Here is a 16,715-nt window from a genome sequence, read left to right as displayed (position 1 = left end):
CATTATAAATTATATTGATAGTGTGAATGGAGAAAAAAAAAATCTTGGTGGAAATTATGGGAAATTATTGGTAGTTGGAAATTAAAATGGACAATAGTTTATTTAAACATTATATTTCAGTTTAAAAATATATTTGGCACAAGATATGGTACTGTTTCCAATAAGCTACTTAAGTTATATCTATAATATATGCATATGTTCACAAAAACTTTATATGTTTATATAGCGTACGTTAAATATGCGTTTATTTGATTACTTTTTTAATAATATGCACATTCGTTTGAGTGAAATATGAGGAATCAATGCCCCATGCAGTTGCAGTTCCATCATTGGACGCACGGTGTCAGTGCGCCGCAGGGTTTAATACGGCCTTCGATCAGCTGTCTGGCGCTTCACACGCAGCTATTTGTAAACCGACCGCGGCGGCTACATTTGAACAGATTCAGGTGTGTTTGTTTTTCCAATATTAGCGTTCCAATATTTGCTCTTCCCGTATAAATGTCCTCAAAAGATAACAGAGACACCACATGAAATTGAAGGTGGCCTTTCTTTTCACTTTAAAAGTGACAAAAACGTTTTGCGTCCCTCAGTTTGGTTAACGTTAACGTTACATGCTGATGTTTGATTCTCCATTAGTTGAATTTTGACAGGTTGGTTCGCTTCTTTGCTCGTTTGTTTTTGATAATTAAGTTTGTATGTACGAGATCCTACTATGGAAATATTTTAAGATAAGGGTGTGAGGTTTTCACTGCTGTCCGTTTTTACAATATTTATAAGACGTAGTTTTCAAGTCACCCATAAAAAGCAAATAACGCAATGACCGTTAAAAATGTATGCAGCATTTGAATTGTATATTATAACGATATAACGTTACTCAATCATGTCTGTTTATTAACAGGTTTTGTGTTTGTGTAACTTCTAATAGTGTGTGTGTGTGTGTGTGTGTGTATGTATATATATATATATATATATATATATATATATATATATATATATATATATATATATATATATATATATATAAATATAAATAATGTGTGTATATATATATGTGTGTGTGTGTGTGTGTGTATGTATGTATTTTGCACCAGAGGTGTAAAGTACTTTAGTAAATGTAATTAGTTACTGTACTTAAGTATCTTTTTGGCTACTTTGTAGAGTATCAAAGATTTTGGCAACTTTTACTCTCTACTTGACTACATTTTTGAGCAAGTAAATGTACTTTTTATATTATATTTGTGATGTGTAATGCAATTACAAATTACATTTTTCATGGCAGCAAACTTTTTCTGCAGCAGTTTGTTTCAGATATAAAGAAGCGATATTGTCATCTAAGTGCATTGAAGGTATTATATCTTGTGCATTTTGCCTTCACTCCCTCAAAACTTGTCAACAAGGATACTTTACGTGAATGTGAGTGCATTAGCAGGTAGTTTCTGATCGCAGGTGTTTGATTTATTAGATGAGGAAATGACTGCAGCTGGTGATGAGGCTCAAACCAGCACATACAGTAGACTTTGACTATTTAATTTTACCTAACATTGTTTTATTTATCCGCTATATTGACAAGACCGTTTTGAAGGATATTGGTTTACTTATGACCTTTTTGTGCACTTGAGCTTATCTGAGACTTGAGAGTTTGTAGATGTTTAAAAGGTCGTGTCGACCTTGATTTATTGCAACATTGAGGTGTTCGGTTTTATTTTGATTTTAGAAAATAAACTTGATTTCTCATTTTAAAAATCAATTGTTTCTTATTTTCACTGCCATGTCTCTCAGGTTTGAGGACTAGTGCATATCAGAGCCTACATTGAGTACAAGTAAAATACTTAAGTACTGTTAAAATCAGATACTTTAAGACTTTTACTCAAGTCGTATTGGAATTGGTTACTTGTATCTTGTAGTGGAATCATAATTTCGATGTAAGGTGTCAGTACTTTTACTCATGTATGTTTTCAGGTACTCTTTACACCTCTGTTTTGCACATCACCTGCCAAATACTATTCGCTCAGTCTTAAGCTTTGAACTAATTAACTCATGTCCATCCTGTAGATTGAGGCTTTCTCTCTTTTCTCGCTCCAACATGGATGTCGGAGTGACCCCGAGACGGCACAACCCTGTGGACAGCATCTGCCGCAAGCTGCAGACCATCCAGCGACGAGATCAAGAGGTTAACTCACCCTTTCAGATCCCTAAGTTTCAGTCTAGCAGCTACGACAGCCCTCACTCGGGGCTGCGCCTCAACCTGGAGGCCATCCTGAAGAAACGTACTGTCCGACCTGACGGAGAGGCTGACTGCGATTCCTCTGCAGGCATGCTGACCCCCACAGCTTCCCCCGGACCGGGGTCTTCCTCCAGCACCCCTCGTGCTCCCATCACCCCTGCCAATGCCACCTATACCATCACCAGCACGCTGGGCACTTTAGGCACGCTAGGGGAGAGGAGAACCACAGCAACGTACAGCCGGCCGTTTCGGCGCAACTGCTCCACCCCAGCAGCCCAGACTGGAGACAATTACTTTAACTTTACCCCACGCTACACCACACAAACACAGCTGGAGGGGCCCGACACGGAGGTGAAGGCATCGAAGATCCCAACTCCAGGCTTGTTCTCGTATAACCTAAACTTCTCTTCAGATATTTCTAACATGGACAGTGAACTCACCTACCCGGCCCTTGTGGTCAAGAGACTTTCGCTGGGCGAGGGTAATGAATCACCTCTTTTTTGTTATCTTTTTAATGTCATAAATGTTTTTTTTTAAAGAGGTAACTGTTTTTTTTTGTCTTTTCATGGGTTTTGAACAGGATCTCTCTTCCCTTCTGAACCCAAGAAGGAGAGCATGGCCGAAGTCAGTCTGATATGCGAGGAAGACCTGTTGGACACCATTTTTCAGGCTTGTGACACACAATGCAGAGGTATTTACATCTGTTTGGGACTTTCTGTAGTAGTGTCAAGATTTTATTTTAGTCGGCATGAATTGTTTTTTAAATGCAACCCATTTTACTTCTGTCATTTGTGTAACAAGATATTTAACAAGAAAATAAGGCCAGGACTAGGCTTTATCAGTCTGGAATTGATTGAATGTTGATTGTTACAAGCTTCAATGCAAGTTTGCTAAACTTTTCCAAAATGTTATCCAATAGCCCATGTAGCTAAGGGATAGATCACCCAAAAATGAAAATTATCCCTGGGATTTACACACCCTCAAGCCATCCTAAGTGTATATGACTATCTTCTTTCAGACGACCACAATCGGAGATATATTATAAAGTATTCTGTCTCTTCCAGGCTTTATAATAGCAGTGAATGGCGCTCCTGATTTTGTCCAAAAAAAGTGCATACATCCATCATAAAATAATTCATACAACTCCAGGGGGTTAATAAAGGCCTTTTTAAGGGAAGCAAGTTTTTGTTGTAAGAAAAATATCCATATTTAAAACTTTATAAACTAAAATAACTAGCGTCTGGCAGATGGCTTACACAAGTTGACTTGCACCAAAAGTATAACACAGAAATTTTGCAAATGTGACTGCAAATAAATAACAAAATTGTGTGTTGAAGTCAATCAGGTTTTGATGTCTTGTGAACTTTAACTTCTCCTTCCTGCTTCAGATTAATAGATGTTATTCCTCAGCAGGTTGTGAAGCTGACTATTATTACAATGCCTGTAGTTTTGTTTGGTTAAAGTAACAAGAGCATCTGAGAACATAGACTCATTCAGACTCAGCAGCGCCGATGCTTTTCAGACCTAGAGGCAAAGCCCTTCTGATCTGTCCTCAATGAAGTCCTGCTCTCTCCTCATGATGTCTCTGACCTGATGTGCCATCTGTGGTGATCAGACTGCTAAGCTAAAAGAGAACAAAACTGCTTTTATTTACAGCCATTCATCTTATGAATGCAATTCGCTGTGTACTGAAACTGCATGTGAAATGGGTGATTTTTGTTTAGAAGTTAATGTTAAAAGAGATGATAGCCTCAGATTTTTTATATATCCTGTCTCGATATGTTCAGACACATGGTCATGGTGACTCAGAACAAGTAGGTGTTGATTTGCAAACTTTCTTTCTGGGTTTCTTGGTGGGATGGCATCTGACGAGACCCAGGTCTTCTGTGGCTCTCACTGTAACCATAGTAACGAGGAGTTCTCTGTTGCAGGTAAGGTTTACGTATCGCACATTGTGGACTTCTTGAGACACACCACCTCCCGCAGTTCAGAGGACAGCGGCCTAGAGGAGCTCTGCAATATGCTGGACCCAGAGCACAAGGACATCTCCATAGACCTGGACACATACCATGCCATCATGAAGGAGTGGATTGATGACTGTCGCAACCAGGGGTATGGCGACGTGCTCGTGTGTCCCTGTTTAGAACAGCGATACGTTAAAATGTATAACTGGTGTTGTGTTTGAGTCTTATTTATAGAACAGGGACAAAAAATGTTGGCAATATATTGCAAAGGACAAAAAAAAAAGCAAAACAAGAAATCTGGTGGTTGTTCAACTCCTGTTAATTTGGTCAGGCCTTGGTCAGTTAACAGGAAGCGGTGGTTTTAACAAACAACTTTATGCGGTATGTCTTTTGTAGATATTGCCAACCCCACCAAAGACACATTGCAGATTTTCATCAGTCTATTATCAATCGACAATCAGTTTTGATCACAAGGCCTTTCTTTCCAACATTTTCCACATGACAGTTTTTTTGGAGCTAAAAACCCAACTCAAATTTCCCCTTTTCATTTAGGACGGACTCAAAGAATGACACCCAACAGGAATCATTCAAACTACGGGACAGTTTATCAGGTGAGATCATCTTAGGAGTATATCAGAATGCTCATGTTGTTCCTATGTTGCTTATTTTTGTTATGAATTTGTATCAATTACCTCTTGTTTCCTTTAGCAAAGAGATCTGCTCTACTAAATATGACCTCAGGTAGTCTAGAAGCATTCGGAGGGGAAGTCACCAGAGCTGACTTGTAAGTTTAAGAGTATGAGTTGTGTGTTTGTGACAGATAAAGCTCATATGGTTTGTGAGACTGTATCAACTGTATCAATCAAAACTTTGGACACACTTGACTCAATTTGTTTCTCATGATCTTAAAAACCTTTTGATCTCTAAAAACTTATGCTTAACTTAAATGCTTATTTATACAAAAAAGTTATATTAAAAGTTGGAAATATATAATGCTTATTGAATATATATATATATATATATATATATTAGAATTGAGATGAGTTCTGAGTTATTTTGTGTTTCTATTGTACAGGGAGACATCAGATCTGGTCTTCTGTGTGGCAGATCTGCAGCTAAATAACCAAAAGTTGCAGGAAGAGGTTCGTAAACTGAAGCAGGCAGTTGAAAACATGGAAGACACCAACCAGAAACTCATCGAGGAAAACGAAGACCTCAAAGCACAAGCCAAAATGTATTGACTCTGTCTCTCTTCTCTTGACCTGTGAAAGCTCAAATCCCTTCATCATCATCAATTCTCATTGCATAGACTTTCACTTTACTCCTGCCCCTCATCTCTGATCCTGCAGGGGGCAGCAGTTATTACAGAAGGAGAAGATGCTTAAAGAGGAAGTTGAGGAGATGAAGCTTAGCTTGACCTCTTCAGAAGAGAGTCGAGCTCAGGCCTCAGCTCAAAGAAAGCAGATGGTGAGGCACAAGACTCTCTCACCTCATTGACAGAAGTTCAGATGTTAATAAGCCATGTTATGAGACTCATAGGTTTCATAAACTAGTGCAAACAGATAATGCTTGTAATTAGATGGCTAGTAATATTACATAACCCAAGGATATTAAAACATTCAGAGTAAACAAATCTGGTTGCCAGATGAACAACATCACATTGGTAATATTGACATTGACAATATATATTACTAGAACAAACATGAACACTTTTATAACCTTTTGTTCTGGTTTCCCACAGGAACGGGAAAACCAGAGTCTCATATCTAAGATTGCTGCTCTACAAGAGGAGGTATGGCTCTATACATCTACTGTACAGATTCATCTAAGTAGTCTCACTTAATGATCATCATCTATAAATCCATTTTATTTGTCTTCCTTCATCCCAAATTAAGAACATGAAAGTCACATTAGAGGCAGAGGAGCTTCAGAAAAAGATGAATGACCTCTGTGACCTGAATGCTGACCTTCAGGTAGGCCTGATTATGTTTTACTTACCCGTGATTGGTCTTTTATGCCAAAGTAAGCATTTAGCTCTGTAATTGGTGAATGCTTTCTTACACCCTCAGGTTCAAGTTCATTCATTTGATGCTATTTTGGCCGACAAGGAGTCGATAATTCAGGAGGTCAGTCCATCTTGTGTATCGCCAAAACAATGGTTTGAAATGAAACGCCAATCTTAACAGACAAATAACTTTAGAAGAATTGAGGCTTTGATTTGGTCATTACTAAGAATTATTGAGTGTTACCATTATTCATTTAGTATGTTTATACAATCTGCAATCATGTTAAATTATGTTATCCATTATCATAACAGAACTGCCCTATTTCTCCTTCAGAAAAATAAACAGATAGATGAACTGAAGGTGGCCATTGTGGAGTATTCCTCAGTTACAGAGGTGATCTCAAATTCTCGCTCTCTCTCTCTCTGTCTAATATCAGTAAACTGTGATTTAACCACAGTGCTGTTGATTGTTACTTTTCCAAAATTACTTTGCTGTGAAGTAGTTCCAGGATGACCACATTCATTGGCATATCTTTCCAAATTGTTAAAGTTTTAAGTAAACAGATCTGCAAAGAGCCATACTGCATACTGTAAAGGACTCAGTCAGCAGTAAGGATTTATTCATTGGCTGTGTCAGGCCAGTAGTTAGAATTTCACAAAAGGATAGTCAATTTTTATTTTTGCCAAAATATTTGTCTTTCATTAAATATTACTGATTGGTTTGTAGTTTTCAACATGTCCCCTACTGATGCTTCCTAGACTACAACAAGTTATTTTTGCATTTTTACAGTCAACTAACCTGCTAGATAACATTATTTTTGTGACAAACAAGCAGAATGTAATGTGGAACAAGCAATGTGGAATACAGCACAGTTTGCAAGGTATAAAAATGCATGTACAAGATCAATTAATGAACAATTTCAGTGGCAACACAGCACTCCTCCCAAAAAGGTTCTTTCACAATGCCCAAAATTTGCTCACACTGTTGTTCTTTGGATCATTCTAATCAAAGAATCCTGGAAAAAAAAAAAGTATCATGGTATCCACAAAAATATCATGCACTAATAGGCAGCACAACTGCTTTCAACATTGATAATAAAGTTTCTTGAGCATCAATTTAGCATTTTAGAATGATTTTTGAAGTATCATGTGACATTAATTACATTTTTAAAGTATGTTCAAATAAAAATAGTACTATTTCACAATATTACTGTTTTTCCGATCAAATAACTGATGCCTGGATGAGCATTTTTCTCTCAAAACAATCTTACGACCTCAAGCTTTTGAACAGTATTGTATATTTTAGTGTAGAATTTTTTTTATATATATATATATATATATATATATATATATATATATATATATATATATATATATATATATATATATATATATATATATATATATATATAAAATATAAAATTCAAATACACGAATGTGGTGACTGTCCGTCAGAAAATACATATTTTTATTATATATTATTATATATTTTTATTATATATTTGAATTATACTTTGAATTATATTTTGAATTACTGTTCAAAAGCAGTATTGTATATTTTAGTGTAGAATTTTATATATATATATATATATATATATATATATATATATATATATATATATATATATATATATATATATATATATATATATATATAATATTCAAATGCACGAATGTGGTGACTGTCCGTCAGAAAATACCGTAAAAAATATGTAGTAACATGTAGGCCTCTCTCTCTCTCTCTCAGACAGGATGCTGAATCAGTGGTGTAAGAAAGTAGTTCTACACACACAAAAAATGTAGGGACCTCAAATCCTGATTTTTTTTTTTTTTTTTTTTTTTTTTTCTCTCCTAGATGAGCAAGTGTACATATGGTAACTGGTATAAGTGAAATAATTTACTTGAAAGTGTTGAATTATTGTGTATGTTAATTTTGCTTGCTTCAGCTGCTGAGAGCAGACAAGAACAAACTGGAGAGTCAAATGCAGATGATGCAGCCTGATATGACAATGTAAGAGCTCTATGAAATACACATAACCCATGTAAATGAAAATATTAGCTGATTAGTTGACCTTATTAGTGGGATGCATTATACTTACAAAAACTTCAGCAGTTCCTTTTCATGTTCCTCTAACTGTGTGTATGGGTTTGCAGCCCGGGTCTCTCTCTCTCTGTGGCCTACAGACTCAATCAGATGAGTTCAGGCTCTCTTCAGACAGAGTTGGCATTGGCACAGAATCCCCTGGAGGTTTGTAGTGTTTTTTTTTTTTTTTTTTTGTGTGTGTTTTCAATTCCCTTGTCGGTCTTTGTCCCGTCCATGATTTGGAGTGTTTCTTTTTCTCCACTCCCACCAGCACTCATGTGCCGTTCTCTGTCCGCCCACTCTCTCTCCCACTCCACTGCCACAGAGTGCACTCAGTAATCCACACCCTCTCTTTGCTTTACACCAAACTTCGGGCTTTACAATCAGTCTGTCTACATGTGCTTTATTTCACAATTTGTTTTTGTGAAAGCACATGTGGGAGATTCCATAGTCATAATTGGTGATAACTAAATAATAAAATCAATATTGTTTTTCTCTATATTTATTTGTATTTTATGCAATAAATTAATCTTTATAAATAAATATATAGAAAAATATAAATAAATATATAGAAATTATGTATTTATATAAAATATAATATAATTAAAAAATGTATTCTACACTGTTGACATTAATTGTGTGTGTATTTGTGTAGGGTTTGGAGCATCTGTCCTCCTCTGTCTGTTTTGCATCTTCTCTGGATGAGACTCTAGATCGTGAGGTTCTTCTGCTTCTCCAAGGCCCGACTCCGGAGCAGCTGTCTCTGGAGTTCAAAACTCTGATCAGCAGACTGGTAACCAAACTAACCAGCCATCACACACACAGTTTTAAAACAAACCCTCACCTGCACAGTTAGTCTGAGGTTAATTTTGCCAGCTCTCCATCACCAGACACCTGAATTCAGTTTTATATGATTTTGGTCCATAATGATTGAGATGTATCAAACATGAATCGTTCCAGAAGAGGGAGTTTAAGGAAGACAGCATGACCTTTCTCACAGCATTCAGAGGCTTTACGGAGAGCAGTGAAATTCAGGAGACCAGCACTGACCTCAAGATACAGGTGAGAGGATTTCAGCCAAATGTTGACACATTTGAAATGTTATGCACAAATCATGACACCATTATACAGAGATAAACATAGGCTCTTGAAAATTACACAAGTACTCATTTTCCCTTATCTGAGCCTTTATTTACCACATTGCATAACTGCCTGGCTGGACACGGTCACTCTTATTGTGTGTATTCAGCGGACCGCATCAGTACGTGCGGTCTTCCCCGGTGGTCAACTATATAGGCCAATATTTCTCTCACTCCAATTCCCACGATGCACAGGGGCAGTGTGTCGGGTCAGAGTAACTTTGTGACTCTCCTTAAGAGGTCTTTGATGAAACTTTGATCCTTTTATCACATTCAATAAGATTTAGCTGGTATTAATGACTTAGTTGGTACACTGTGTGTTGCGTTTTTCATTGAGCCTCATTGTTGATCTTGTGAACTGCTGCAGGGCCTGGAGGTGCAGCTTGAACAGAGGAGGCGTGACTGGACCCGCAGTCTGGAGCAGTTGGACCAGTACACAGACTCTCTAGAGAGGGAGCTTCTGAAGATGGCCAGCAACATGCGACGATCTCGTACCGAGATCCTGCACCTGTCTGTCAAGTGAGTGGACTGAGTTGGTAGCAGAGATGTTTTTATTAGCTATCTTTTGATAACAGTTTGAAATGTTAGTTTCTTTTTTCTCTACATTTACTGTTCAGTGAATTTTTTTTCAGTCGAAATCTTTGTGATCTGGAATTTTTGAAACCCAAAAGCTGCTTGGTTTGAAAGTGACTTCTGTGTGAAATGTGCTTCCTACATCATACACTATTAACTATAGACAATGGACTTTGCCCACAAAATTTTGATAATATGACAGCAGGTTTTCTGAGCCAATCACCTAAGCTGTAGTAAATGCCACAAGACCAAGTATTCTTAGCTGTGATGTGAATGCCAGTAGATGGAGTGTTTACTGGTACCACTGGATTGAAATGGATTTAAACTCTAAACTACTTAATTATCATTAATATTTATCATTCGAAATGGATTTAAGTCTAAATTAAAGGGATAGTTCACCCAAAAATGAAGATTCTGTCATCATTTACTCACCCTCAAGTTGTTCTAAACCAGTATGAGTTTCTTTCTTCTGCTGAACACAAAAGAAGATATTTTGAAGAATGTCGGTAACCAAACAGTTGATGGGACCCATTGACATTGAAAAAATACTATGGAAGTAAATCGGGCCCATCAACTCTTTGGTTACCAACATTCTTCAAAATATCATCTTTGTGCTCAGCAGAACAAAGGAATTTATACAGATTTGGAACAACTTAAGGATAAGTAAATGATGACAGAATCTTCATTTTTGGGTGAACTATCCCTTTAATTTAGACTTAGTTTGATTTTATTAGTGAATATTGGTAGTACAGAACAGCAGCATGGTCATACAGTTAACAGAGACTATGAAGCCTTTAGATTGCAAATGGCAATGATTTTTAATGCATAGATAAGTGCACTTTTTTTAAACCACAGTGTATTTAGATTGAAACATCACCCCTTTCTAGGCAGTGGAAGGATTATGGTGTGAAGCTTTACCAATTTAGTCCATGTCTATGTGAATGTCTCTAGAAGCTTTTGTCAAGGGGCTGTTCTGGTTGACCCCGTCAAGCTGTTTTTGGTTCATTGGTGTCTCTTATCTGACATAACACGGTTTTCAAGGCTATGGCACTCAGCGTACTGTGAATAAAAGGCAAAGGCTGTTGTGAGAAGCCAGGGAAGTTAAGGGGATGCAGTCCAATGACCAGAGTCCAGTGGTGCTCTAAGATTGGGTTGGAAAAGCAATGGGACACTGCTTGGGCCTGCGGATTGGGTATAGTATGTCCGACTTTCGCTTTTGTAGGACTTGTGAACAGTTCAGACTTGTACTGAGGATTTGCAGGGATAGTGCTTATAAAAATGTTTTCAAGCTGCACTGAAATCTAGTTTGGTCTGTGTAATAGGAGAATTTTTAGGCAACTCCAGAGGTTGCTTTAGACTGTAACTTTGTCCGTCATTTTGACGGGCAGGGTTGTAAAAAATCCATCATAATCTATTATTACCCGTCATTTTAATTTTCATCTTTTAATTATAATAACACATTTAATTGCTTTTATTTTTGCTCACATTTGAACTGTTTTGAAAAATGATGGGTAATTCACACGTGAAATTTCTCTGTACGTGTTGGTAGCTATTAAAGAAAACGTGGTTTCATATTTATGTTTAAATAGTCCTATGTTATGTTTTAAATTCATCTGTTTGTTTATGAAAAGTGAAGAGCATGAGTAAGATGCATCATAAGATGCGCAGTATGTCGGGAGACATGGAGTGTGTCAGACATGATTTTGACCACTTCATAAAGTTTTATTTTGTAGAAAGCCTTTCTTTAAAGTGAATTTCATTTTGTAAAAATTGTATCTTAATTTTAATCAATGTTTTATCAACCAATTGCCTGGATGTAATAAATAAGAAGCAAATATAGTAGAAACATTTTTAGAAACATTACATGAATGAACTGAAACTCAGCTTATAGGCTGCTTGCCTCAGAGACATGAGAAATATCTCTATAGAAAGCATGAAATATCTACTTTAACGAAAATGAAATAATTCAAAACAAAAAGAAATAGGCTACTCTGTTTATATAGAATAAACCGAATGAATTGTGCATTCTCTCTCTAAGCGCGTCCATGAGGAGATGAGAAGAGTCAATGTCAACTTCATCTTTGCCGCCGACACTGATTCAGAAAACATTACTTTATTAATAAACAATTAAAATGTCTCCTTGCTGTTTTGGTCACATTCATAAGACCAATATCGATTCGTAAATCCCAGGCTATATGCCTTTTTCAGTTGACGAATAAACAGTGCATAGTGCGCCTCCCACCCAATAAATCGCAATAGGCTGAAAGCTTTGTGTTGCTTTTGATATGGAACAAAGTCTCAGATTTAAAATTCAGTCCATGTAATTAATAAATTCAAGCAATAGATACCGTTTTGGCGCTCTTTAATGTGGCGTCATATATCGTTGTAGCTTCTGGGTACTCGACTGTGCGTTATCAAATGCATAGCAAAAGATTTGTGCCAGTTTCATTTTTGTTCTGGATCCAGTGCTCTGCTGCTACATTGGAGCGTACTCACCACCAACTGAACAGGGATGTGATTTACAGTTTCAATTTACAATAGATCAACCTCAGTGTAATCTGTCAACGTGACGGACGGCCTTCAGATTTTTCCGTCAATGTTAAAAAAATTCCGTCAATGACGGATCATTTTCGGTTAACGCGACCTCTGGGCAACTCACAAATAGGTTTTGATTAAAAGAGTCAGGATACAATTCTTGACGTATTTCTTTTATATCTTTTATCAACATTGTCTTATGTGCAATAACCAGAATAATTGTGTTTTTGTGTTGCATTAATCTTTTATGCATAAGTTGTATTATAGTGAGTTTGGTTAGGTAAAGACAATCTTTAGAGTTTTGTGAATTCAATGGTTTTCATCTGCCTTTTTAGGGTACAAGAGCAAGAGAACCAGAAGCAGCAGTTGCGAGAGGAACTCGACCGACTAAAGGCTCCGTTGGACAGCAGAGAGGCCAGCAGCCAAACACCGGATCACCTACAGCAGGTATTGAGGCTCATCAAACGATTGCTTTCACTGCCTGCACATGCTTCAGCATATGTGGGCTTTAAAACTCACGACGGATTTAGATTCAGCCTTGGGCAAAACAGAAATAAAGATTTTTTTTGCGAGATTCTGCAGATCACAGATGGATACTTTTACAGTCTCATTACAAGATGCCGGGAGCTTTGTGTGTAGGAGGAAAGTGTGGTTTGTGAGCCAGTTTGAATCTTGACTTCTTCTTGAACTCATCTCAAGAGATTAGACGCCGTTTACCAACTACCCCACAATGTTCTTATGTTCAGAACTTGCCACATGTCTTGAGCTTGATTCACTTTTATTATTTTCCAATCCAGTTTATTGTATATCACAATGAATATTGTTCCAAAGACTCAAGAAGCTCAGCTGAGGAAGCCCACCTTGTTTTATTATAGTGTTTGTGTAGAGCTGTTATCACCACCTGATGACATGTGACTGGTGGTATTGTGTATCCTCAGGTTGTGGAAGAGCTGGATGGACCCTCTCTTGAATGGGATGAGGAATATGTGTTGTCTGAGTCACCTCCTTTACAAGAGCTCGGACATGACCAAGAAATGGTTCAGGAGCTCTGTTGTGATGAAGAGGAACTACAGGCCCTGAAACAAGAGGAAGAGGAGGAGGAGCACACAGAGACTGTGAGGGACAAGGAGAAGATCACGGGAAGGACTGAAGAAGAAGGTGAAGCAACACAGGATTCTGGAGTAGAGACCGAAGAGCTACAAAGAGACTTCACACTCTCTAAGACAATTCTACCAGACCGCACCACTGACAGAGAATCGCAAGGTGAGAAATGTATTAATTAGTAAGGGTTGTTTATCCCATAGTAGGATTCAGTTTAGTTTGCGCACAAGATTCTGAAGAAGTTTCAAAGCTACAGTCTGAAATTGCAAGATGAAGAAGGTTTTATAAATGGAGGAACAGACCTAAATGGTAGGGTTTTCATCTTGTTAGATTTTGATGTATTTGGCTGAGCAGTTGTTTGGGTGGCTCGCCAATGTATTCGATTTCTCTAATACATAAAATAAGTAAGCTTAACCAAAGTTCTTGTGGGGAGAAGAATTTATTGAAGGTAGTAGTGTAGCACATCTCTTCATTTGGTTCACACCTTAGTTGATTGCATCTGAGGCACAGTCACAATGTAAATGCTTCTGACTAGAGATGATAAAAATACACAATCTTTCACTCTCTAAAGAAGAATAGTTTCACATAATGTGTGAGACTTCATAGTTGTCTAGTAGAAAAGGTCTCATCTAGAGGACAACAAGCCTGTGTCAGATTCGTTAGGCTATTTAATCCTTTCTTAATCCCTAGTGACACAGGGCAAGCAGCCATCCCTGAATCTAAAACACAAGCTGGAAAAGCAGGGTCACTCTAGCTAGCTCCAGACCTTTTTTGGCTTTTCTTCTCCACTTTTTCTGCCATCTTTGGTTAGCAGTGTAAAGTAAACCTTGTGACCTTATTCTCCACCCATCCTTCGCTGCATGACTGCCGACTAGCCATCAGAGATTGGTCACTTCATAAACCCGATACATAACAACTGGACATGACATTGAGGAAAAATGCCATTTCTCTCTCTCTTTTTTTCAGAAACTCCATTTGAGGGTGTGGGAGGAATGCAGAAGCCTTGCACATCTCTAAAGGTATATTTCTGTTTCTCATCTTCATAATCCCTCTCTACAAACTACCAGAAAATTAAATAATTGTGGAAATAGGTTATCATTCTTGTGATCATATCTTATGACGCAGTGATGCAAGATCAACCATTTTATTCAAAGCGTTTCATTGGTTTGGTTTCAAAAATACAAGCTTTCAGAGTGCCTGACTGTGAAATTCAAAAACACATTTTTTAGTGACCTTGTGATGTGTTATGCATGCCAAGCCACATTGTTCTTTTTGGTGTCATGGACAATTAGTGTTTGGCATGGTCAGACATGTGACTGACTGTTTTCAGGGTGATGGAGTTTTACTAGGGAATGCTGTTTCCTGAATGCTAGCGGGAAATTGGATGACCCTTAGAACAAGTGTACACACATAGAGACACATTGACAGTGTATTGAACTTCACACCTGAATGAACTTGTCACAATTTGCATTGCAAATGTCTGAAGTGTGGATTTTCGCCCATCATTTAAAGTATCCATAGACAATATGTTGTCTTTGGGGAGTCGTTCTCTCTGGCAGAGTAAAGGTTCATTTTTGCTGGCCTTCTGAATCTTTTCCTGGCTGCTGCAGGAGGAAGACAGACTCCCAGAATGCACTGGGCCTGAGGACGCCCACGGGCAGGCTGCTCCTCTGCCTCACACCCACAGTCATTGTGCTGGTAAGAGCTCTTCTTCTCACTGTCCTTCTCTGATTAATGCTCTCTATCATTTTAGTAACATATGTGAATGAAATATATTTCATTTGTCATTTGAATTTAATAAAATGACTTTCATTGCACTAAATTAAAGTTTTAATGTTCCTTTTATGACAAGGTGACTTTATTTTTATTGCATATTTTATGTCCACACAAACTCCTCCCACTTACTCTCTAGATGACCTGTCTTTGAGCTCCAAGACATCCCATGAACCGGTGACCTCAGTCAAAGTTCTCATTTCATCTACTGAACCTTCCTCCCTTGTGACCACTGAGATGGTATCTGTCTCCACGGGCCAGCCTGAAGTTGGTGATTCCATTACAGGAAGGTGAGACACTTCTTTTTGTACACATACAATTTCCATACATCATCATTTTCTTGTGGATTTTCTCTGGCTCACTGCTATGAAATGCTAGTTAATGATTCACCAAAAAGAAATTATGGTCTACTTTCATTCGAAATGCCTCCCACACACCCAAAGATCACATTTGCTAGTCAAATGTGTGTCTTCTCTTCCTGTGTGTTGGGCTGTTTTGTGTAGACTTATTAAGGAGTTATTACTACTGACAGAGCCTCGCTTTGCATGCTCACCATGCACCTGTGTGGCCAGGCTCGCATAGACGCCCCATCCATGCACTGATGGAGCGCACGTAATGCTGTTGCACTTACTGAGAGCAGCTGCATCCTGAAAAATCGCAAAAAACTGCACAACAATATAGTAACAAACTTTCTCTTTCCTCCTGGGTCAGGACCCAGCAGTCTGTGGGCACAAACGGAGGACGTGAGGTAGAGCGTGCGGCCACCACTACCGACATGAGTGACTTGCAGGTCAGTTTGAGGAAGCTGAGGAAACCAAGGGGGAAGCTTGTTGCGTTTGTAACGCCGCTAGCCTTTTCTTTCACTTCCCCTTTTGTGTTTCTCTTTCTTTGTAGTTTTGCCCTTTTCTCTTGTCATGTTAATTTGCAAAAAACTTCCTGTTTATCAGTACAGTGTACTGAGAGAGTAGCTAACATTTCCGCTGTGCTGTAAAGGGAATCCCGCATTTGGCTGATTTGAGAGGGTTCTGGATGGCGGTAAGCAGGAATGACTGCTCATGAGAGGATGTGCCCACTCGCTTATCGATGTGATGTTCTTGGGCTTTCGGTGTTTAGAATTGCTTTGTGTGAGCGGCTTTGCAATTTTATATAAGCACCTGACATCTGACAGCATAGTTTTATAAGTGTAATTTGCCTGCTTGTTTGTCCAGAATTTGATGCAAACTATTTTATTAACCTGCACTATGCTAATTGCCTCATTGTTGACTCTGTCTCATGTAATTTGTTAACTTATAATGATAAGATGGGGGAGAGATTTTGG

At 37.9% G+C, this 16,715-nt stretch overlaps 1 protein-coding gene across 5 annotated transcripts in view; it reads left to right on the top strand.

The window, feature by feature from the left end:
• Nucleotides 1-293: 293 nt before the first annotated feature.
• LOC125244730 (lymphoid-restricted membrane protein) overlaps nucleotides 294-16,715 on the top strand; it is a 27,821-nt gene continuing 11,399 nt past the window's right edge. For 2 of the 5 annotated variants that reach the window (XM_048154929.1, XM_048154927.1), the window contains exons 1-23: nucleotides 295-446; nucleotides 2,053-2,705; nucleotides 2,805-2,915; nucleotides 4,156-4,336; nucleotides 4,741-4,799; nucleotides 4,897-4,972; nucleotides 5,264-5,422; nucleotides 5,538-5,655; nucleotides 5,930-5,980; nucleotides 6,084-6,161; nucleotides 6,258-6,314; nucleotides 6,528-6,587; nucleotides 8,140-8,204; nucleotides 8,348-8,441; nucleotides 8,932-9,069; nucleotides 9,237-9,338; nucleotides 9,783-9,934; nucleotides 12,859-12,970; nucleotides 13,462-13,786; nucleotides 14,591-14,643; nucleotides 15,235-15,322; nucleotides 15,537-15,687; nucleotides 16,109-16,187. In XM_048154929.1, the coding sequence (XP_048010886.1) occupies nucleotides 310-446; nucleotides 2,053-2,705; nucleotides 2,805-2,915; nucleotides 4,156-4,336; nucleotides 4,741-4,799; nucleotides 4,897-4,972; nucleotides 5,264-5,422; nucleotides 5,538-5,655; nucleotides 5,930-5,980; nucleotides 6,084-6,161; nucleotides 6,258-6,314; nucleotides 6,528-6,587; nucleotides 8,140-8,204; nucleotides 8,348-8,441; nucleotides 8,932-9,069; nucleotides 9,237-9,338; nucleotides 9,783-9,934; nucleotides 12,859-12,970; nucleotides 13,462-13,786; nucleotides 14,591-14,643; nucleotides 15,235-15,322; nucleotides 15,537-15,687; nucleotides 16,109-16,187 (3,099 nt within the window). In that variant the 5' untranslated portion in view covers nucleotides 295-309. Of the gene's footprint in view, nucleotides 651-2,052; nucleotides 2,706-2,804; nucleotides 2,916-4,155; nucleotides 4,337-4,740; nucleotides 4,800-4,896; nucleotides 4,973-5,263; nucleotides 5,423-5,537; nucleotides 5,656-5,929; nucleotides 5,981-6,083; nucleotides 6,162-6,257; nucleotides 6,315-6,527; nucleotides 6,588-8,139; nucleotides 8,205-8,347; nucleotides 8,442-8,931; nucleotides 9,070-9,236; nucleotides 9,339-9,782; nucleotides 9,935-12,858; nucleotides 12,971-13,461; nucleotides 13,787-14,590; nucleotides 14,644-15,234; nucleotides 15,323-15,536; nucleotides 15,688-16,108; nucleotides 16,188-16,715 lie in introns of all 5 variants that reach the window. The other 3 variants (XM_048154925.1, XM_048154928.1, XM_048154926.1) reach the window with 3 other exon arrangements.

This window comes from Megalobrama amblycephala, linkage group LG14, assembly GCF_018812025.1.
Source record: "Megalobrama amblycephala isolate DHTTF-2021 linkage group LG14, ASM1881202v1, whole genome shotgun sequence".
In the NCBI taxonomy this organism is placed as follows: Eukaryota; Metazoa; Chordata; class Actinopteri; order Cypriniformes; family Xenocyprididae; genus Megalobrama; species Megalobrama amblycephala.
The sequence above is the reverse complement of the archived record's forward strand: the minus strand, read 5'-3'. Positions and strand labels throughout refer to the sequence as shown.